Raw genomic sequence first — 24338 nt, forward strand, 5'->3', positions numbered from 1 at the left:
TGAGATGCGCTGCTCTTGTTTACAAAAGTAATGGGCAAATTATTTGTGGTTGATAAATGAGCTGCCACAGGGGAGACGCGGTGGCCAAGTGGTGTGAGTGTTGGCCTGGGAGGCAGGCTTTCTGCATTCTAATCCTGGCTCTGCTACACTCCTCACTCTGTGACCTCCAGGGAAACGGGGGTGTCTGTTTTCCCCATCTGTACAGTAACACTCTCTGGATGTGGCAGGACTCTAACGTGTCTGTTGCATTGCCCAGAAGATGTCTTAGAGTCCTGTTTATTATTAAGGCTGTATGGTTTTCTTATATACAGTGAAACATGTTTGAGTTTACTTTTATTGTACTTTCTGGGAAGCTCACTTTTCCATCTTTTCTGCTCATTTGATTTGTCTCTTTCAACTTCGAGGAAGGGCTTTGAGGTAAATGACTTTGGAGTCCACAATATGAGAGGTGAGGAGGAAGGGTCGATTTGAGGCACGTGGTGTATAGCAAGCCAGGTAATAAACATAACAACTGCCTCTCTGCTCTTGCCCCTTCCCTACCTCTTAAAATATTGGACTGAAATGAACAAAGCTGGACAAATGCCAGAACCTAAAGCTGCATTTTATCTCCTACAATTTCCTTCTAATTTCCTTTGCAGACAAAGTTTGACCTCAAACTCATTCTGGACATGCTTTGTGCAGCAGAGTGCCAGTGAACGCATTTGACAGGAGGGGCACAGGGGGGCTCTCAAATGAGTGTGCCTTTTCTGGGTTGGGGAGGGTTTTAGAGGGTTTGATTAAAATATCTTTTTCATCTTGATGTAATATCCTCATAAAATGTTCCTATTGAAATGCATATGTTAATTATTATACTATCTGTTTAATCTATTTACACTATAAGATCTTTGTATATATAAATTGGTGATAATTCTTTGCCTTGAACAACCCAACCCTTGGGCAGTTCATGTATATTTGCAGTTGGCCCTGGGGTTATAAAAGAGGTTGTCACGTAAACTTAGTTTGGTGGATGTTGGTTTTGTGATGGACAGGAAATGAATAGAATGTAGAAGAAAGAGAGGAAAAAACAACCACTGGAAAGTTCTGGAAAGAACGGGGCAGATAGAATGGATAAAAACCTAACATAGGGAATAGCTATTGGTAAAGATTCCAAAACCGGTGAGCAGATGGCCCACAGATAGCTAGTCATGGATAGAGAAGAGAACCAGGAGAGAACACCACTGCCTTTTGCAGATATTGACCATGGACTTGTATCATGAGGCTGAACCAAGACCACTTCTGAGGATTGAATTCAGAGTCTGAGCCCAGTTTTTCTCCACCTATCTGGGGCAGACTCTAGAGCTGCTCTTTCCAGTAGGACAACTATTCGCTACGTGCAAATATTTAAATTAAAATAAATTAAAATGAAATAAAATTCACTTCCTCGATCACACTAAGCTGCATTTCAAGGGCTCATAGCTACTGGTGGCTAGTATCTACCATATTTGGACAGTGCACATAGAGAACATTTTCATACTTGCAACAAGTTCTGTTGACTAGCACTGGTCTGGAGGGTGCGATCGAGAGTAAGAACAAGTATAATTGTAACCGATTTTCATTGCGAAATCAACCAAACCCTAGTTACCAAGGCAGGTGCATATATATAATTATATATAAATTAATTAAATATTTTATAATTAAATATAAAATATTATATACATGTCTTAAAGATTTTATTTGTTTTGGAGAGAGAGAGAGAACCCGTGCATGTGCAAAGGGGGAGAAAGAGAGAATCTCAAGCAAGACTCCATGCCAAGCACAGAACCGGTTGCAAGGGCTCCCTCTCACGATCCTGATGAGATCAAGACCTGAGTCAGACGCTTAACAACCGAGCCCCCCAGGTGCCCCATATTTTTAAGGTTGAAGTAGGTTGAGAAAGTGAACAAAGTAGGGATCAGTAACACATGTTAGGCGATGCCACCTAAATGTATGATTAAATGAAATACCTGTAATGTATTTACCTGGCCAGGGCACTTCTGTGCACTTGTATATCCCTGAGATGATTCATTTCCTCCTTTACCTACATCTATGGCAAATCATGAAAACATGTTATCCTTCTTTATGGGGAAAAATCATGCCGGAAGAGTAATCTTTGCTGACAGTCTGAATTTAACTGGATCTTGCTTATGAGTGTATTAAATGCCTTTTGGAAAAAATGTGGAATACATCTCTTAGGTTGTGACTGAACTGAGCCAAGTCAGTGGGATGGTTTCGATTGTGTTTTCTCTGGCACTCCTTAATCACATATGTTAGATCATGGACAGGGTCGGGAGGAATGGGACAAGAAGGTAGAAGAGAAGGAGAAAATTCATCTTTAGCTAAAATGTGTATAATGAAGGCACCAGAAGAGTGAGACTCTGCCTTTTTCCTTCTCTCCTGTCTCCTGTGTGATTTCTTAGCCAGACCAGGAAATAACCCCCTGATGGCTTACCTCTAATGAAGCGGGATCTCAGTGGAAGGGTTTGTGTATGTGTATAGATTTTCAGAGACTCATTTCATTTCTTACTTGGTTTGTATCTTCTTGATACTTTTAGTGCAATTTCTGAATGGGACAAGTTTGAGGGAAAAGATTAATGAAGGTAATCAAATCTGGTGTGAGTAATTATTCATTTTCTGTTTTTCATTGTGGGGCACTTAAGTCAATAATCCTTTCCTGATTATGTTTCTACATTAGAGGTTCTCTTGAGCGAATATAATCAGTTTCTTGTTCTCTTCTTGTGTGGAATGGGGGGCGGGGAGAGAAGGAATTGTCCTTCTTTGCTCCTTTCTATCTTGTTAAAATTGTACTCCATCATAGCTGCATCTGTCCCTCCTTCCAGTCCTATGATTTGTTTTGGGTGGGAAACCAGATTCAGAGCCCACTGAATGGAAAGGAAAAGAACCAGTTAACAAGAAGCTACACTTCCCCTTTATTTTAATATTAGAAATGGTAGGTTTGTAGGAGATTGAGGTTTAACACTTCTTGCAACACTAAAATGCATTTACTCCTCTTTGAGTTCAAGAAGTAAATGTTGTGTGTAGTAATAAGAGTTCCAAGTCATTTCTGGTGACACTGATTCTAGAAAGCTGACTTTCCTGCTTTTAGTTCAGAACTCTTGATAGAAGTTGGCAGGCTGAGTAATTGACTGAATGAGGGGACAGTTCCCTTTAATCAGTCACAAGTCCTTCAAAACAAGCTGGTCATGTGGCTCTTTATCCATTCACTTGTGAGTCTTTGATTCTCTGGGTTTAAAAAGCATGATGAAAATCCATCTTTGTATTTTTGTCTTCTTTGTTGAAGGACAATGTCATATTTTAGTCTGTAGAAAATGACAGGAAAAAAATGAAGGAATATGAGATTTGGATAGAACATTACTGTTAATACAGAACACTCATTTTTATTATGAAATTTTATTTCATTAAATTATGAAATTATGAATTTATTATGAAAATTTTAAAGCTTGCAAAAGACAGCCTCCAGTTAACGGATCTGAGGAGGTATTTTCATTTTTATTTTTTTATTTTTTTATTGTACTCCACTCTTTTCAAAATGTCTATCTAAATTTTTTTAAAAAGCACTTTTTATTTTATTATAGGCAGCAACATTAATTTAAGCTTCATGAAAATTTCACTGCAGTGAAAACCCAGCTATAGTGTCTGTAGTCAGTGTCACCAGAAATTACTTGGAACTTTTATTACTATGCAAACATTGACTTCTTGAACATCAGGGGATGGAGCAGGTCAAGATAGAATTTGGGGGGGAGGTAAGCAGCTTGTTAGTTTGTGTAGATACAAGGCCACTGGCCACTTTTCTTTTCCTTGTCTACTACCCATCCTGTTTGCTGTCTTCTCCTTCTGTCCTCCCTTGGGCAGGGAGCGTGGATGGGGATCATGCAGCATGGTGATCGAAACCTTGTGGCCCTCACTGCGGGTGGCCTTCATTAGAATCCCACCTCTTCACGGAGGAGCTGTGTGACTTTGGGGAATTTATTTAATGGCTCTGTGCTTCAGTTTCCTCACCTATAAAATAGAGATCCTGTCGTTTCCACCTTTGTGTGCTCTTTCCCTGAGATAATACTTGTTGAGCACTTGGCCCAGTCTCGAGATGGCAGAGAGTAAGTGTTCAATAATATTGGTCATTCTTTTATTCCCAACGTTTAAAGGGCACCACATTCTTGCTTTGGGGATGCTATTGCAACAGTATAACAGACCCCAGAAATATCTTCATTTTTTGTTAAAATAATGAAACACCAACTTGGGATATGTCCATGCAGCTGAATACAGAAAAGCATCCTTCCTCCCCTCAAAGTCATCTCAGATGTAGGTGTTGGGATTTGTTCTCTACCTATCACATGAGGTTCATTCTTTCAAAGCACCTAAGTAGAACATTATTATCCAGAAAGAACACAGGTGAGAAACTCAAGAGACGGAAATTACATTTCAGGTGAATTGACGTTTGGTCAGTGTTGCTGTTTCCGGGCAAGTGAGTCTCACCTGATGGAAATTCATCCATTCAGGGGCTGCTTTGTTGTCTTCTGTGCTGCCAGTATGAATGTGAGCCGGACACAGAACTTGGCTCTCTTGGACCTCAAATTTCCGTGGAGGAAGGTGGTGCCAAACAGGGTGGTTCAGAGAGGTGGCAGATCGGTGATGAGAGCTAGAGCGTGACCTGAAGGGGCATTTGGCAATGTCTGGAGACATCTTTGGTTGTCACAACTAGGGAGAGGGTGCTACTGGCCAGGGGTACTGCTCAGCATCTTGCGATGACAGGAATCCTCCCTCTCCCCCTCACCCCAACCCAAACAGAATACTGGGCTTTAAATGTCAGTAGGGCTCAGGCTAAGGAACTTGCTCTAGAATGTCAAGGAAGCCTCAAAGAGGAGGGAACCTTTGGGCTAGTAGGTAAATATAAAAAAGAGCTGTTCGTGCAAATATTTGTGGCAGGAGCATTTGAAAAGAGGAACTAGCAAGGACAAAGTCCCTGGGACAGGAGTACGCTGGAGGAAGGACAAGAGGCTGGAGTGGGTAAGATCAGCACTGTGGGTAAATCATGTAGGGTTTTGTGGCTGTCGTAGGAGTTATTCAAGTTGCTCAGTGGGCTTTTGAGTTACTATGAGAGTTTGGATGTTGTTGATTGTCTTGAATTTTTCCCTTTGATTTTATTTTCCACAGAATTATGGCCTGGAAACTGATAATATGAAGAACTTAGTTCTGAAACTGCGAGCATCTTCCCACAACTTACAAAATTACATAAGTAGCCGGAGGAAAAGTCCCGCTTATGATGGAAACACTTCCCACAAGCCCCCCAATGAGTTCCTGACTTCTGTGGTGGAGCTAATAGGTGCTGCTAAGGCCTTGTTGGCTTGGCTGGACCGGTAAGTGATGCATTCGCTCGACTGTCCGATCAGGGGAGGGCCCGAGCTGCACACAGGCCTGTCTGTTGTCTTAGGGAAATGAGCTGGTATCTCTTTCCTGTCCCTTCCGCTGCACCGCTGCAGGAGTTCTGGCTCAGTGGGGGGTTTTTGGGTCCCTTTGGAAGCTACTGAAAGGGTGAATAGCAGGAACAAATTAAGCTCCCCTTGGGGAAGGCCTGGAACCATGCTGAAGCTGTGCATCACTGTGGTTAAACATTTGTGATTATTTGGTTGGTCTGCAGGCTGTCAGTTGACCTCTGAAGGGACATGAATTCTCTTAGCTCCTTTTCTGAGGTGTTCTTATCTAGCACTTCTCTGTCTCTTTTCTGTTCAGATCCCTGTTTTTGAGAGGAAACAGTTGCATGACCAGTCTTTGAAACCAGCCTGTGGTGTGGCTGTGCTTCTCAGCCTATCGTGCGGGATCCCGGTGCCCCCACCCCCTTTTTTAAAAAAACGTTTGTTGCTTTCTAGGGCTCCATTTACAGGGATCACGGATTTCTCAGTAACGAAGAACAAAATCATTCAGCTTTGCCTGGACCTGACAACTACCGTCCAGAAGGTCAGTACGTCACTGTTGCTTTTTAACACTGTTTCCTCCCTCTGCCCTGTTCTCTTCTTCAGAGGACTCACATGCTTTTCGCTTTTCTGCCCCTCGCCATTTTTTTCCCATCCCAATTGGGGAGAGAGGAAAGGCTTTTAGTTAGATGCATTGTACAGATGGTTTCTAGAAAGTGACCAGTGGCCTTTACATCGAAGATTACCTTCTTTTGTTTTAAAATAGTTGAGCTAATAGGCCTGTACTTTCTCTAAACTGTTCGAGCACTTAGTTTTTTTAAATAGAAACTCTGGAGGAACTATGTGACATAAAGTTAAGGAATGCTAAGGAGGGAAGGAGCATGAGAAGGATTGAGGTGGAATTCAGGTTTAGGTATGGGGCTGGAGTGACCCTCCGTGAGAAGGTGACTCTTGTCTGGAGGGAATGGGCTTCTTAACGTCGTCTTGGGGTGTTTTTCTGGTAGTCACAGAAGTGTTGATTGTTATGAACTGATGGTAGAAAAAAATCTCTGCATGGGAGGTACAGATCCTGAGCTGTTCACGTCAGGAGAAGGCTGCCCGCCAAGCATCCTCATCACACTTGCCCCTTCTTTGGGCCTCACACCGCCTGGCACATGAGAAGTGGTGATTTTTAAATGTGTGTTTAAACAAATGAGACAATGCTTTTGACAAATCAGCTGATGAGACTTTGTCACTTGTCGGAAGAAGTTTAACCCAAACTTAGGGGACACAAGGGGTATTGTTTTTGTTTTCCCTTTGGTGCTCATTGAACATGTGCTTCAGAGACAGATAGCCACAGGTTCAAATCCTACCTCTACCACTAATTAGCCCTGGGACCTTGGACAAGTCACTTAAAACTTAGGAACCTTATAATTTTTGTGTGTAAAATGGGAATACTAATATTTACCTTACCAGATGATTTGGCAGGATTTATAGAAGTTATTACTGAATAAGAAAAAAAGAAAAAAAGTGTAATATAATGACAAATGGTGAACCCCCCCCAATATGGAAGTGTATGTATATATGTATTTATAATACACATCCAAAAGCCTGTGTACGAAGGAGTAAGTACAGTACGCAATTTGGAAGAAAAGTTGGGTTTACTTTGTCAGGGAGAGAAGTGGGGATGGAGCATAGGAGCCAAGCCCCCTCCACCCCAGGAAGGAAAAGAAGCACTTCTTTCATTTACAAAGAATATTATGGGACCACATGTATGTATTTGTGTAAAATTGGATATAGAGAAATAATGTAAAATATTTTATTTTAAAATAATAATATCTACCTCAAAAGATTGGTATGAAGATTAAATGAGATGTAATATATGTAAAGCACAGTGCCCACAAGAAATAAGAGCATATAGTAGGAAATATAAAAAATCACGCCTTGTACTGGTTTTCTGGAAACAAATTTGATGGTTTAAGGAGAGGAAGTTGACAAGTATGTTGCTCTTTTCTTTCTGTTGTTGGTTTTTGTTGTTGTTTATTTAAATTTGAATGATTTTTAAAGATGGAGACTGGCAAAATATGAATATATATGGGAATATCATTTTATGGACTTAGATTGAGAAAGATGTTTAGCTCTTGTGAACATACGTTGTCTTTAGCGATTAGAGAACACAGGTGCCTTGGCAAGTGGACTATTTGTGTGCACACAGATTAGAAATAACAAACTTGATGAATGAGCCGAACGCCTTTTTCTATGTGCCGTGTGATGGCAGCCACAAGACTGAACGAGCCAGGAGACTTCACGCTCTCTTCCAGCAAGGGGACGTACAGATTCTCCCCCTTCTTCAAAACTTCTTGGCAGAAGGTCTCTTGACTTTTCTGGAAGAAACCCGTCTTTTCCATTTATTCCTTTTCTCTGGGAAATTGAAGGAATGAAAGTTGTGTCCTTCTTTTCCTGTGACAAGGAACATGTTCTCCTTGGGTCTTTATTCCTTTCGTCTCCGTCTGTGAGGACAGGCATTTGCTTGGCCTTCTGCTCCTTTCTCTCATCCATGTGTTGCCGTCTGCCCTCCTCTTTCTTGTCACATTGTCTGCATCCTTCTGTTGAAGGATGATGTGTCCGTCTCCTGATCTGAAGGGTGAAGAGTTGCTGCTGTTTCCCCTGTGAGGAGCCTGCACCATTCTTGTAAGCGTGCCTCAGCTGCTGTCCCATGCCAAGTCCACGGATAGAGCTCCCGTCCAGTTTTTAAGCTCTACCTCGGACGAAGGAAACTGGGGTGGGAAGGCGTTGGGCTCTGTACCTTCAGTGTGTCCTCGTGAAGTTGTGATGACATGAAAAGTGCAGTCACAGTGGTGAGAGATGAAATGGCAGGGGCAGGCACCAGAGTTCCACTGGGGGAAAAAAGGGGGGAATGAGCAATAGAAAGCCCAGGAGGACTGAACAGAAAGTGAAGTGGCCACGGAAGCAGAGGAAGAAGCCCCGAGAACATTTATTGAGTGCTGGTCGTGTCTCAGGTGCATGCGACATCTTTGACACCTGTTACCGTGTTGACTTCTCGGCAGATCTCGGAGCTGGGGTTTATCATGCCCGCTTTACAGAGGAAGAGACACAGCCCGGAGAGGGTGACAGGTTGCTGAAGGTAGAATGAGGAAGAGCCGTGGAGGGGAGGGGCATCCGATGGTGGCCCCGGCGGGGTCCCTGCCAGGCAGGCTGGTCTGCTGATCTGGGTGACCAAGGAATGTGACAGAGGTCAGCCCCACTGTCTGGCTCCTGAGGGGTGACTCGGTTCCAGAACTTCTTTTTCCCATTCCATTGCCTTTATGCCAAACAACATGAAGTCATGCCTGCAGCTGCTTCCTCCCAGTAGGAACGGGTGTGGGAACCCACGTTCATGGTGGCGGAAGGTAAAAAGGGAGCTCTTTCACATGCTGACTGGAACAATTTTGGGAGGCAGGAGAGCCCCTCTCATGCCTTGGTTCCAACGCTGCAGGGAGCCCATTTTCTTGGCGGCTTCTTGGATCTGTCAGGGAGTCAAGTCTCAGGAACCATGAGGGCCCACAGCCATCTCGAATCGTGGGCCCTGGTGTATCGAGAGGAGCTCTCTGTCTGCGGGTGATTATCTCATGAGGGTGACAGGGCTCACATCATTTTGGGATTTGTAATGAAAAGTCATAAACACATATTATTAGTTTTATTTCTAGCACAAGACCGCATACGTATTCTGTTTGCTATAATTGATATTTATTTAATAATTCTGTCTTTCTGATGGTTTTAATAGAGGTTGACTCGTCGTGGTAGTTGATGGTTTAGTTCTGTGCACAAGAAGGAGAAGCAGCAGCACATTTTTAAGCTATGATTATTCTATTTTACAGAAGTTGCTCCTGTAGTTTGAGTTTATATCAGATTCATGCATGTAAAAATACATTTCTAAATTTCTTTTTTTAAGTGTGTTCTTACTTGGCTGCTCTTTTCCTGAGAATCAGTGTAAATTTTGGGAGCAGTGGAATATTATTGTTTTCCCACATTTTTTAATCTAGTAGAGAATTTTTTTTAGGAAGACACTGAAAATCTGATTACAAAATCCTATAGGGTAGAATATCGTACATTTCTAACCCGACCCCCACCCCCACAATGGTAGTAGAAAAATGACCTCAAATGACTTTTGATTGAAGTGAAAATCTGTGACAATTCCAACAGAGTTGATTAATATCTTTCATGTACATGAAATAATTAGGATGTCCTAGTTTGGGATCAGACTTAATGATGCAAAATAAAGTCTAAAGAATCGAGTCCCCTTTTTTTTCTGCATACTTTGCCACGTAGATGGGAAACCTCTGCTGTAGACCAGTTCTAGAAGGTTAACTGTGAGAGTTTGACGTCGGTGGCTTCACTGTGACCACTTTTAGACAGGACAATGGTGACTCCTATAATCAGCCAACTGGGTTCGTACAGTTCTGAGTCTTTTGTTCTTAAGCTGAGTAAATAATGCTTTGCATTCCAGCCCTTTATTTAATGTCATCAGTAGCATACCTCAAGACCACTTTTTTGGCAGCGTGTTAATGAATGTTTTGTTGAACCTTTTTCATTTATTAAGGACTGAGATATCTGATTTAATCTCAGTGGTGCTTAAAATAAACTTCTGTGGCTACGTTTACTGAAGCCCTTATTTGAAAGCTATTCTTATAGGCAGGCCCAGAGCTAAAAGATTCCTGGCTTGTTGGCCAAGGGCTGGCTGAGTGCGGGGTCATGTTTGGGAGCCATTGTCAGGTTTCTTGGACTTGACTTCTGGCTTACTACTCTCTGCCCTGTCTAGATGGTCGGTGGATTTCAGTTCAGTTATTTTTTCATAGGTTTTCTGATTAAATAATTGGTCAAATGCGTTCCTTGGATGATAAGCTCCTTCGGTCAGGAGAAACCAGAGCCTTGGGAGGAGTTGGAGTTGGCCCCGCTCTGTACCCTCTGTATTCAGTGCAGGACTCCTTGGGCTGCAGGGCGAAGAAGGACCCTCTTGGGCTCCAGGAAGTACCTATAGAGCTAAGCCAACAGTTTTTGGAAGTTTCTAGCTCTTACGGTTTTCTTTTTCTTTTTTCCTTCTTTAGGATTGCCTTGTAGCAGAAATGGAGGATAAAGTTTTAACTGTAGTAAGTATACTTTTTACAAGTTACTGTAAAATTCCTTTCCCCAAACCAGTGGGACTCAACATCAATTCAAGCAAAAACTCTGTGGCTAATTCCTTCAGGATATACTTTGAAATACTGGCTTTTTGGGAGTTGAGTCTATTAATTTAGGTCAAAAGGGAAGAATAAAAGTTATTTAATAACAAGAAAATGACTACTGTGAAAATTCCTGTGCTTGGGTAAATGGGGGTCCCTGTCTCCTCCGAACATTTCATTAGGTACAATTACACTTAAATTACTAGCTAGCCTATTAATCAGGAGTACACCGATCTGTAGATTTCACTTGAGGAACATTTTGATTAAAAAAAAAAATCCTTGGCAAAAACCTTATGATGGAGGAGGGGGGAATGTGCTGTGATTGTTTAAAGAGATTTTGTGACTATTCATCATCGCTTCCTCCCTTTGACATAAGCTGGCCTGTGCTCTTTTGATAAGGCCTTCCTCCCACTGATGTTGAGGAATTTAGCAATGAAACAGCTATAAATATATTTTCCATAAATAGGGAGGCTAAACAAATTGGGGGAATGTAATAAGTGTCACTTCTTGGATTCTCCCCCTTGGGAAAAAAAAATCCCTCTTTGGAATTTCCTGATTTCTTTGGTGGCTTAATTTTGAAAGGTTAGATGAATCTAACTGGAGGAAACCACCACACATAACCATGGTTATTTCTACACGGAGACCACTTACTAAGGATCTTCGTGTCTCAAAAATTTTACCTTGTCAACGTTTGGGGTCAGAGAATGTGAGCCATCACTAGAAAGATCATACACCCTAAATGTAAAGCACAAATCTATGTATCTCTCCTAGATGATACCAGGAGAAAATCTAGGTTGACCTTGTGTTTGCCAATGAATTTTTAGATACAACACCAAAGATAGAATCCATGAAAGATAAACTGATGAGGTAGATTTCCTTGAGATGGAACATTCTGCTCCATGAAATGCAGTGTTAAGAGGATGAAAAGACAAGACACAGACTGGGAACAAGTATTTTTAAAACACATATCAGATAAAGAACTTGTATCCAAAATATACAAAGAACTGTTAAAACTCAATAATAAGAAAATAAACCCAGTTAAAAAGGGGGCAAATTATCTGAACAGACGCCTCACCAAAGAAGATAGGCATTTGACAAATGAATATAGGGAACGGTGTTCAACGTCATGTTTCGTTAGGGAATTGCAAATTAAAACAATAGTGAGACAACACTACACACCTATTAGAATAACTGAAATCCAAAACATGACAACACCAAATGCTGGCAAGGATTGGAGAAGTAGGAGCTCTTGTTCATTGCTGGTGGGAATGCAGAATGGTACAGCCCCTTTGGAAGACACTGCAACAGTTTCTTACAAAACCATGCGTACTCTTACCCTACGATCTAGCAGTTAGACCCTTGGGTATTTACCTGATCACGGAAACCTGTACAGAATGTGGTGGCAGCTTTATTCATAATTGCCAAAACCTGGAAGCAGCCAAGATGTCCTCCAGTAGATGACTGTATAATCTGGCACATCCAGACAATAGAATATTATTCAGAATATTCAGAATATTCAATATTATTCATAAAAAGAAAGGATCTATAAAGCTATGAAAAGATATGGAGGAAACTTAAATGCACCTTACCAAAGGAAGGAAGCCAGTCTGAAAAGGCTACATGTTGTAAGATTCTAATTATTTGATATTCTGGAAGAAGCCAAACCGCAGAGACAGTAAATCAGTGATTGCCAAGGGTTCATTGTGGGGAGGGTGAGAGAGGTGAAGCGGGGGGTTTTTAGGTGGTGAAACTAGTCTCTATGGTACAATAGTGGTAGATACATGACATTATGCGTTTGTTGAACCTGTAGAACTGTACACCACAAAAAGTGAACCCTAATGGAAACTGTGGACTTTCTGTTGATAATAAGGTACCAGTTTTGGTTCCTTGGTTGTAACAGGTGTGCCATACTAATGCAAAATGTTCTTTATATCTTGTTCTTATTAGCTGTGTTATAGGTATTATTGGAAATTGGGGTGGGGAAGGAAGTCTAGAGAAACTCTGTACTTTATGCTCAGTTTTTCTGTAAACCCAAAATTACTTTAAAAATAAAATCTATTAAAAAAAAGCAGTTAGACACAAAAAAATTTTTTTTAACCTTGTGAGTGTTTGATATGCACCAAATGTGAGTGATTGCTAAGACACTATGCAGACGGCTGGGAAGAGGTGATTCTCTTCGACTGCCAAACGGGGGTTTCTGTACACCGTCTGCTCTTCAGTGGCCGTAATTCTTGGAAGAGCTGCACTCTTTAAACAAAGCCCATTTCCAGCGATTGCAAATACGAAGCCCAAATCCCTTGGCTTCATGGAGTAGAATTATTAAAATGATTGCTGACCGGAGCTGAAGATTGTAGGGAAGTGCCTATCTTTAAAATTCAGCTTGAGATAAACTTGGTTAATGATTGAACCTTTTCTATTTGCCTCTCCCAACCTTGAGGTCAAGGTTTTAAATGGTATCTGTGACAAAACAATACGATCTACTACGGATCCTGTTATGAGCCAGTGTGCGTGTCTGGAGGAGGTTCACTTGCCGAACGTTAAACCTGGGGAAGGCCTGGTAAGAATTCTAGAAAGACTTGTTTTCTTTCTTTCTTTCTTTTTTTTTTTTTTTAAAGATTTCATTTATTTATTTGGAAGAGAGAGAGAGAGATTGAGAGAATGAGTGGGGGGAGGGGCAAAGGGAGAAGCAGAGCCCCTGCAGAGCAGGGAGCCTGATGTGGGACTCGATACCTGGTCCCGGGATCATGACCTGAGCTGAAGGCAGACACTTAACTGACTGAGCCACCCAAGTGCCCGAAACACTTGTTTTCTTTTCAAACAATAACATATCTTAATTTATTAAAGTTTTTTTTTCCTGATTCCTTATTGCTTTACTATGATTCTGAATAGAATTAAATTAGATTGTCTTCCATTATGTAGTTAGGAATTTGCCATCTCGAGCTGCTGATATGTTTTATGTCTTCAAAGTATAAAAATAAATACAGTTTTTGAACTGTGTTCTCATATCTTGAAGGAATTGTCTTAACAGTTTTATTTTAAGACTCAGCCATGTAAGGAGATATAAAACATTTACACAAAGGAAAGATGGTCGCTGGGTACAAAACAGCATCTGCTCTGAAAGTTTATATTAGCACTTAGGATGAATGTGAGAAGAGATGGAGGAACGGCATGATTTCTTTGAAAAGAGTTCAGAGCTGGATGAGCCCTGTACTCACAGGCCCTGAGCATACAGACAGGTAGATTCCTGGCTTCCAGCATCTGTGCCTCAATACCTGGATCTGCCGGTACCTCGCCTGCCTAGGGCGTGATTCATTTGCTGAGATTGAAGCGGAGAAACTGTGAGGCCCCTTGAGCTTGAGAGCTGGGTTTCCTCATCTGACGGACGTGAACGGTATCATTACTGCCCCACAGAGGTGTCGAGAGTATTAAAGTAGACGAGTGTAGGGCCTCAGCGGCTGGGGGCTGTGTAGGTACTGGTGCCGGCCCTGAGGAGGAGGAGGAGGAGGAGGAGGAGGAGGAGGAGGAGGAAGGCCCAGTGGGTAGGTAGCTGTGGGGAGACACGAAGGTAGCCTCTGCTCTCGAGAAAACAAAAATCAACTGAATATCGGTAAGTTCACAGTCTTAGTACGTAGAAGTACACGTGTTGAGACGTCTCGGCTTCAGAGTAAATGATGGATTATGGTAGATTAAGCAGGGAAGACTTCTGGAGGTGAGTTTATAGTTATGGCTCAAAGTTAAGGCAGAGAAATGCCCCAAGTGGGCAGAAGTGGACTTGCTGTTTCAGATGGTAAAGTTATATGAGCAAATGCTTTGGAAGGAGGAGCCCCATAGGTCGGGACAAGCGGATTCCTCTGTGAATGAAAGAAACAGGAAAGGAGAGGAATGGGGAGATCCTTGAAGGTGTTAGCATTTGATGAGAGTCTCATTACAGAGAGGTGTAGGTTGCTGACCAGGGCAAGTTCCGGGTCAAAATGATTTCTGAGGAAGATCTATGTTACTGCAAATTTGATACCAGAGCGAGCAACTACTCTTTGCCCGGTCGACTTTTTGCTCTTTTCCCCCCATCTTATAAAAGTTTAATAAAAATTTTTTATATGTGATACATCAAACAGTGGAAATGTTTCCTCCACGGTATGGTATTCACCTGTGAGTTTGTCTTTACGCTTCCCTTAAGATGGAGGGGTGTCTGTTTCTGACGTACGCCCTGTGTTGTGTTGCTTAATAATCTTTGCTCATATATCCTGGTCTGGGTTGTTAGTGGCTTAAACAAGTCACCCACGATGACTGCTGATCCCCCATTTGTCTGAATATATTGTGTCACCAGGCAAAGAGATGGTCAGGAGAGAACGGTCCTCGTTTGAAATGCCTCATTCATTCCGCAGGTCTGAGAAGGTATCTTCTGAGTCCCCAGAGTTATGGCAAAATTCTCTGTGCCTGGTACACAAATTATAATACCAGAGAGATCTGGCTCCTTATTTCCTTCATGAGTGTTTCCCTTTGTTAGCTCCCCGTCACTGCTCCTTGGCTCTGGTTTCCCAGTGTTTCAGGAGGCTTAGAAATAAATGAGCATTGTTCTGAAGGGATTGCCTTTAATGTTTTATAAGATGAAGTCTCCCTGGCGGCTATGTTTGTAAATGTTGGAGTAATGAGTTAATATGTTTGTGACTCACTCTAGGGCATGTACATCAAATCAACCTATGATGGATTGCACGTGATTACTGGAACCACAGAGAACGTAAGTGCGCCTATCCGTTAAATGTAAAAGCTATTATGTGTTTAAACAAATGTGACACACAGTCCTTATACTTTTCGTTCAAACGTGTGCATCATATTTTATTATCTGCAGTGAGAGCGTGGGTGCTGTTTTGTTTATTTCTGTTGCTAGCATGCTGCTTATCACCAGCTGTTGGAAATTTATTATTTAAATTGTCTTTTATTGCTGTTGTTCACATACCTTGCCCAGTTTTTACCCCCCACCCTTGTTAATTATTCCTTTTGCACCCTGGAAGTGTTAACCCATAAGTCTAAAAACAATGATCTCATTGTGGTTGAAAAACTACTTTTACAAGAACTGGAATTAGTAGCCATATGTGTAAAATACAGTTTTTTGTTGTTGTTTAATGGAATTTAGATGTATCACCAAAGCAGCTATTTTGGGATTTTTACACAATGTAGATTCTTTTTATAGAGTTGTGTTTTGTCATATTTGGCATGATATTGAAATTTAGTTTTTTTTTTTTCCTCCCCTGATCTTTTAAATAGAAAAAGCAGGGCTGCTTCTACTGTGAGAGTCTTTGTATACTGTTAACTTCCTTTTGGAAATGCTGCTCCCTGAAAGGTTTTTCTTGAGCCCCTCAAACATTTTGAATTTGTAAAAAGTAGAGCTAATTGAATGCTTTCTTTTTGCAACCTACAATATGGCTAGTTTTTGATGACATTGATATGAAGCTAAAAATGTTTGAATAGCTTCCTGGATCTGTATGAAAGAAGCATGTGTCTGTGGAACTAATCTGCTATTTAATCAACTAAGACCAGAGGAAATAATTCCTAAAAATAGAAGGAAATTTGGTAACTCCTTCTCTAATCTGGTGGAAATACGTGTTGAATTTTAAACTTGAGCTGCTGGGTCTTTTGATAAAATAAAATGGCATGATCTTTGATGAGGGCTTGTGACATAAACTTGATTTTTGTAGCAAGAAAGAAATGGCGTTGCTGAAGGCAGTCAGTGAATTTTAAATATGGTGTGCGGTTCTGGCCGAGGAATGAGTGGAAGATGGTGGTGTCTTTAAGACTCCTTTGTCAGGCTACCGTGAAAATGCACTGAGAAACGATAGGAATTTTTACAGCACATCACCTGATAGGCAATAACTGCACGGGAGGTTCTGCTTTTAGGTCAAGGATGGTGCAGAAGAGAAAACACGTAACTCATTACGCGGTTCATCCCTCATTCTTGTCAGATTCTTGAGCATATTTCAGCTCAAGCAGAATGAGGACCACTCAGTGCATTGTTTGAGAGTTGGTTGGATTCAGAGGGACGGTGAAGGTCATTTCAGGTTTTAAAGAGTGGAAGTTTTGAGTCCAGCAATTTAGTGATTACATTGTTTAACCGCCAGACCTGTGTGGTTGCAGACTCTCACTGGTCTTCTTAAAGCAGTTTTCATCTTGGATAAGCGTATAGTTCACCATCCTGTTACTACTAGAAGGCACACAGATTTCTCCTCCTCAAACCAGCCCCCATCCTTTGGTTTTAAGGATGAGAGTTGAATGAGAGATGAAACAAGCTGCTTTTGAATGAAGTGAAATGTCAAATGCAAGGATACATCTCCTAGCATTCCTGCCAGACTCAATAAGACTGGATGAGAGGTTCGGGGTTTACCTGGATGTAGTTGATACCATGCAGGATGATACAGAAGCCATCCTAGGGACAGGTGGTTTCCATCTTGTTAAAGAGCAAAAAGGGGAAAACTTATCTTATTCCATCTGGCAATCCATTTGAGAATGCCCCTCATTCTTTTTGATCACTGAGCTTGTGTTCACCGAGTACCTGGAATGTGCTAAACACTTGCTAAATCTTACAGAGGGGGGTGGGAAGTTAGGTAAGAGCGTACTTCTCAAGGGCTTAATCTGGGTATTTTACCCTAAATGCTGGATATTTTACACTTAAATGGCAGTAGAAAATGCCAGCTGTCAGCTCCGGGACAGCCTTCCAGCTAGCACTTCAGGTTGTTGTGACTTTCGAATCAGAATGTTGGTTAGTTAGTTATGTATGTATGTATGAATGAGAGAGTGTAAGCAGGGGGAGGGGCAGAGAGAGAGGGAGAAGGGAGAATCTCAAGCAGACTCCCCGCTGAGCTAGGAAGCTGATGCAGGGCGAGATCATGACCTGAGCCGAAATCAAGAGTCCATGAGCCACCCAGGCGCTCCCAGAATCAGAGTGTTTTAATGGAAGCCTAGTGTGGTGGGTGGTAGTGGATGGAAATCACCCACTGTATTCCCTATATTTATCTTGGACTCCAGGCTGAAGCAATGATAGCAGGTCATCTTAGGCCTCCAATCCATTCTGGGGGGAGGTTACCTGAGAAGTCAGGATCATTCCAAGGTCAGCCTAACAGTATCTAGTAATTCTCTATGACTTCTTTTTTGATGTTGTTCAACACCTTGACAGGATCCCATCCATACTTCTGTTCCCCACCTCTGAGATAATGTGGGAATTAGATTAGCCTCTAAAGAATGGATGCATTCTTCTCCAGGTCATCACCCTTCTGCAGAAAACCAGAACAAGCATCATTTTTCAGTAGTCTGGCTCATGGTGAAGATAGGCAAGAGTCACTGCCCCAGGAAGAATTTTGGTATCAAGCTGTCTCTTTACCAGTGTTCTGCCAAACACATCTCTTAATCACCTGGTAGGACATTTGAGAAATGAATGCTTGAGGATTCCTAAGAAGGAAAGTCAATTCAGGACATTTAGGCTTGGTTTTTAAGATTGCACATCCATAAACAAGAACTTCTTATAGCCTCAGGGTCATCTTTTATAAAGTGAAGCTTACCTTAAATGAATCCCCAGCCAGGAAGATTATCTGGGCTGGACTGATTCTGATCGGACTTACCAGAATTGGTCTGTAGCTATGGGTTAAGCATCTGATGCCCAGGGGCAAAAAGGAGCCTAGACACATTCGATTTTTTTCTTTAAGTGCCTCAAGAGAAAGAGATTTGAGGTAGACCATTTCCCTGAGGATGAGGTACCCACAGTGCAGGTCTCTCAGGGAAGATACCCCTGGTTGTTATAGTGGCAGGTTAAATGTTTTGAAAAGTAACTCTCACAGTTAACCTGCGCCTTGCACTGGGTTTAGATGCATCAGAGGGACTGTTTCTACAGTTTAATGTTGCTTGCTCATTTCTGGTTGAGCCTATCCCAACAGTTGAGCGAGAAGATTCAGCCAAGAATGTCTTGGGTTTGGTTCCTGCCCTCCTGTGTTCAGGGGTGCTGTTTTTTTTTTTTTTTAAATAACTATAAATATGTCTGAAGACTCAGCCAGTTACATAAGTTACATAAGTAACTGGCTGAATAAAATAAAATACTCCAGCCTAGATAACAGATTGTAATTTGAAATCAAGGGTTTATCCTTTTCTTCGCTTTTGCTCATAGGAAATACCTTAAACGTAGAGAGTGCTAGTTTCATTAATTGAACAGAATATTGTGGACAAAATTTTGACAGACAGATTATATCTAGATATTTATATGCACACATGTGGAGAGAGAGCTATATATATATATATATATATATATATATATATATATATTTATATATGTGCAGATTTGTAGCAACGTATTATTTGGGGGAATCAGAATCTGGACTTCTGATACTGAAAACACATTTCATTTTCAATTCAATCTGAAAATGACAAAAATTTAAATTCGTTTTCTCTAAAGAAGTACATTTTATATTGTCACCATTTTTCTATGCTAATAGCATTGTGATAATTCGTAAAACAAGGTTGAGTAGATGAGATTTCATTTTAATAATTGCTTAAAAGGAGATAGGATGACATTGTTACAGTGATGGTCTTTATGTGTTAAGCAGTTGGTCAGCTTTTACAAGATTAATTATTAATAGGGATCTACATAAGGTATTTTTTAGATGAACCAAAGGTTTTTTTTTTATCAGTTCATTGTGTCAACAGCGTGTCCCGCTTTTCCTGATGGGTTAGATGGACCCGGCTATTGTAACTGACAGGTGGTCTGGAACAGCCGACCATTCATCAAGTAGGGAACGTGAGTGCCCACCCCCATGCCAGGCTCTGCAGACTGTGTCATCCTGGGATCGTCTCATAAGTGCACCGTGTAATGGTTTTTGAGAAAATTATATTTCCATTGCTCGTTGTCTGCAGAAGAAAGAAAGAGGAAGAAATAGAAGCAGAAAGAAATAGAAGATTTAAAAAATAAGACTGGTCTCTGTGTTTGTTCCTAATAGTCTCCTGCAGATAGATCTCAGAAGATTCATGCTGGTGATGAAGTCATTCAGGTTAATCAGCAAACTGTGGTGAGTTTGTTCGTTGAGACTTAAGACGTTTAATATTCCCCTCTAGAACTTTTAACTAAATCCAAAGCCATTTTGCTTGAATTTTTTAAATTTGCGATTTCTAGCCAATTTTCCATAGTTTTAGGTAGTGCTAAGATAAACATACTGGTATCTGCTTATTTGCTCACAAATGATTTCCTTGAAATAAATTCATAGATTTGATTTTTGATAATTCACAAGTGAGTCCCTTCTCATTTTCTTTCTCTGAAGGTGGGATGGCAACTGAAAAATCTGGTGAGAAAATTAAGAGAGAATCCTACAGGAGTCGTATTACTGCTTAAAAAGCGCCCCACGGGTTCTTTCAACTTTACCCCTGCTCCCCTGAAAAACCTCCGGTGGAGACCGCCCCTGGTGCAGGTATCCGTTATTGGTTGTAAACCCTTCTCTGCCAGCCACTCATTAACCGTGTCGAGGATGGGATTTGTCTCCAGAAAGAACAGTTACCATCTGAAGATGATTGGTTTCAGGAGTTTGTGTATGCAGAATCATTCTCTAGTTCTACTTCAGTGAAAATACACATTCTAGATTTTGCACTAGCCATGTGTGACTATTTAAATAATTAAAATGAAAAGTCCAGTTCCTCGGCCTCATTAGCCACATTCCAGAGGCTTGGTGGCCTCGTGTGGCCAGTGGCTATCGTCATCACTGCAGAAAGTTCATTCTGGTCCTTTTCCCCTCTCCTGTCAAACACATCAGACGGTACCCAGTTTGAGCACTAACCGTGGAGAGACTAACCCCTGCCTTGGCAGGTGAAGTCCTGCCAAGGCAGGAGTAGGGACGGTGGGAATAATCCACACAGTGGGGAGTGGTATCACCGCATTGTTTAGTTCAGACCTGGCAGCCTTGGGTGATAATCAAAAGCAGACCGACTTACAGTATTGGACTGTATAGTATTGTATAATTCTATACGAACAGTACACTCCTTTATTGCCTACACTTGGGTGGAGTGTGCTCAGGGACCAAACCCCCTCCTGATACCATGGGTCCTTAGTGTTTATTTCTTAAATCATGAATAAAAAGCAATGACATCTTAATACCCCTTTTTAAGATTGAGATTGCAATTTATATGAAACTGTCTGCCACATTACTGTTCATCTTCGAATGGAAGGAATGGTAGCCATCTCAGGCTATCAGTTTGGACCCGTGGTGATGCATAGAGCATTGGAAATACACCTACATGTGTACCTTAATGGGGGGGGGGTTAAAATAAATAACAGGATATGGAGTAAGGAGGGGCACATAATTAAAATCACTTCTTAAATAATAACTGATTAACACATGGTTTAGAAGTCAGTTCCTATAAATAATCATCTCTTAAATAATAACAATATCAATCACACTCCAACTGTGATGGGGCAAGTCCAGTGAAAGACTCATGTTAAGAGGTCATTTGGAAGAAGCATGAAAAAGACTCATGGAGCAGCACAGCATAGTGGTTGGGCGGGGGGCTTGGAGTTAAACTTTTCCAGTTCAAATCCCAGCTCTGCCACTTACTAGTTATGGGGCCTCTGATAAAGTATTTAATCTTTCTAAACCTCACTCCTAATTATTAGCATTTACTGTGAGAGAAGGCTGGGCTCCTGGGTGGCTCGGTTGGTTAAGCATCTGCCTTCGGCTCAGGTCATTATCCCAGGGTCCTGGGATCGAACCCCGCATCGGGCTCTCTGCTCAGTGGGGAGTCTGCTTCTCTCTCTCCTCCTGCTTTTCCCCCTGCTTGGGCTCTCTCTCTCTCACATGCACACACACACTCTCTCTCTCTCTCTCTCAAATAGATAAACAAAATCTTAAAAGTAAAGGCTTTGGGCTAAGGGATGAGGAAGGCAAGCAAGGCAGGAGTGAAATGTGACTGTGAACCTGGCTGGTGATACCAGTGACAGAAATTAGAGAGTCAGGGACGGCAGAGACGGTGGGTCTTTTGAGCATCATTGAGTTTGAAGTGAGGGAGGAAGATTCAAGTGGCTGTGTTGTTCAGGTGGTAAGTGAAAGTTATTTTTAAGTACAGGCTAGAGTTAGTCCCTTCACCTCTGGAAATTCACTTAAGAAGGACATGCTTCCCTCCTCTCTGGCTTTGTCCACCTTCCTGCCAAGTCCCACTAACTGTGTAGTTTTGGGGAGCAGATGATGGTGAGGGAGGAGACACCTCGTTTTGCTTCTGACCAAGGGAGAGAACCACCATCACAACTGAGAGGCCTTTTTTTTTAGCTTAGCTACCAAGTGTTCTCACGATGCATCCAGGATATTTTCAGAATTTAAACTCTGGAGCACCAACACTGCCTGGGCATTGCTGTGTGTCATTCTCCAGGCTTCATGCCCGGGCACCCACCTCTTATGGGAGGGAGCTTCTTTCCTTCTTGTCAACACCATTAATGTGGCCTGTCCCTGAGAAGGTGCCACCATCTTGGTGAACGGGAGATCTTTTACAGCCGCCATCATCAGTGTTGGAGTCTTTGGAGAGCGCTTACTCTGTGCCAGTGTCGTACTTTACTTCTGTTAGCACTTGCGGAGGGCCTCCCTCCCGGCCCTGTGTTTTCAGACACTGTTCAAGGTTGGCGGATTGAGGTGTTGGTCAGTTCCGTACTGAGTAGAGTGGACTGTGTTAGTGGCCGACATCCAGGTTGTAGGGATGATGTCACGGGAGACTAAAGACTAAACCCCCATTTCTCTTGAGCCTGGGGGTCTCCCCCTAAAACAGTACATTCCAGTCCTTAAAATCTAGCTCATGGTCTCATTTCGGGGGGGCCTTTGGGGTCTTTGATCACCATCCAGGCTGGATAGGGTTTGAGGTGCCAGGGGCCAGGCACAGTTCTCATGTCCCCCCCCACCCCCAACTGGCCATCACCAGACGTCTCCATGCCTCAACTCTGGGATTTCCTCACGATTCCTTTACCCACCAGAAAGTGTGTCATCATTGTTCGTCTATAGAAGAGATAAGATTTGAAGGTCTCACACAAGATTTTTAAAAATAGGTCCTTTGAGCCCAATAACATAATTAAGCTGTAAGGACTTTATACTTTTAAAGTTAACTTGTATGGATGTGTGTATATATAATACTAAATTAAACAGCATAAGGTTGTGTACTTACTATGTGACAAGCAGTGTGCTAAGCCTGTGACATGTGTCACTTAATTCACCCTTCGTGGGTGCTCTTCTTGTCCCCACTTATGCCCATCTTATAGATGAGGCACAGAGAAGTTAAGTGGTTTGCTCAGAGATACACAGCTAATGAGAGCTATAGCCAGGCTAGCCCCCGGACGGAGTCCCAAGCCCATGCTCCTAGTCCATGATGGCATCGTTAGTGACTTGTACGAACTAACTCGTTCAATCTGCGCTGTAGCCCTATCAAGAGGTACCATCAGGATGCCTGTTTTTTGAGGAGGAAACTGAGGGATGGGTATTTCAGTGATTTGCTCAGAGCTAGAATTCTAACCTGGCTCCCAAGCCTCTACCTTTTTTTTAAAGATTTATTTACTTGAGAGAGAGTGCACAGGCACACACAGGTGAGTGGGGAAGAGGGGCAGAGGGAGAGAATCTTTCGAGCAGACTCCATGCTGAGCACGGAGCCTGATGAGGGGCTCGATCCCACAACCCATGCGATCATGATTTGAGCCGAAACCAAGAGTCAGACACCCAACTGACTGAGCCACCCAGGCGCCTTCCACCCCCTACCCCCAAGCCTCTACTTCTTCCTGTGCATCTAGTTTTCTGGAACTCCCAATTAATTCTGAGTGTCTCAAAGACTACAAATTGAATTGTTGCTAATAGTTGGAAACACACAAATGACCTCGGCCCTCAGTGTTGGCTTTGGGGCAGGAGAGTTGCCCAAGAATAATCTCACCTCCACCCTTTGCACTGGCTTCCATTTCAGGCCTCACCTCCACCCACGACAACCCAGTCCCCTGAAAGCACTATGGATACCTCGCTGAAGAAGGAGAAGCCAGCCATCCTGGATCTTTATATCCCTCCTCCACCGGCCGTTCCCTACTGCCCCCGGTACGTCAGTGTCCGTTCACAGTGTACATGCCTGGCTCCTGTGCGTGAAGATTCTGAGTGGAGCTGTGAAAGCGAGGAGGATTTCGAGGGCAGGAGTTGATGAACTCCGGGGTGACAGGGCTGAGCCTTGACGTTGCAGTTGTTTTAAAAAGTGTCATCCTGGGAGTAGTAGGGGTAGGAGGAATGGGTGCAGGGGGTCACAAGGTCCAGACTTCCAGTTACCAGATAAAGAAGTTGTGGGATGTCATGTACAGCACGGTGATTATAGTTAACAGTATTGTATTTTATAGTTGCAAGTTGCAGAGAGAGATTTTAAAAGTTCTCGTCACAAGAACAAAAGAATTTGTAACTATGTGAGGTGATGGATGTTAACTAGACTTTTTGCAGTGATCATTTTGCAATATATACACATACCAAGTCATTATGTTGTATACCTAAAACAAATGCAATGTTATATGCCAATTATATCTCACTAAAACTGGGGTGGGGGACATGTGTGATCCTCTAGGGGGAAGTGTAGGGATGGATCTAGGTTTCATGGGTCTTGAAACTATGTAGTTTGGTGGGGAGGGGACTCTACGTAAAGAAAGCATGTGCTCTTGGGAATGCATTGTTCTAGTTCCTCC

General features: G+C 42.2%; 1 protein-coding gene across 2 annotated transcripts in view; it reads left to right on the forward strand.

Annotated features, from left to right (window-relative positions):
• Window positions 1–24338, forward strand: part of CNKSR3 (CNKSR family member 3) — an 84024-nt gene that overhangs the window by 53314 nt on the left and 6372 nt on the right. For both annotated transcript variants that reach the window (XM_021693698.1, XM_044917699.1), the window contains exons 3-10: window positions 5188–5390; window positions 5901–5988; window positions 10529–10570; window positions 13080–13199; window positions 15318–15377; window positions 19615–19683; window positions 19933–20079; window positions 23588–23712. In XM_021693698.1, coding sequence (XP_021549373.1) covers window positions 5188–5390; window positions 5901–5988; window positions 10529–10570; window positions 13080–13199; window positions 15318–15377; window positions 19615–19683; window positions 19933–20079; window positions 23588–23712 — 854 coding nt within the window. The remainder of the gene's footprint in view (window positions 1–5187; window positions 5391–5900; window positions 5989–10528; window positions 10571–13079; window positions 13200–15317; window positions 15378–19614; window positions 19684–19932; window positions 20080–23587; window positions 23713–24338) is intronic.

This window comes from Neomonachus schauinslandi, chromosome 8 (genome assembly GCF_002201575.2).
Source record: "Neomonachus schauinslandi chromosome 8, ASM220157v2, whole genome shotgun sequence".
In the NCBI taxonomy this organism is placed as follows: Eukaryota; Metazoa; Chordata; class Mammalia; order Carnivora; family Phocidae; genus Neomonachus; species Neomonachus schauinslandi.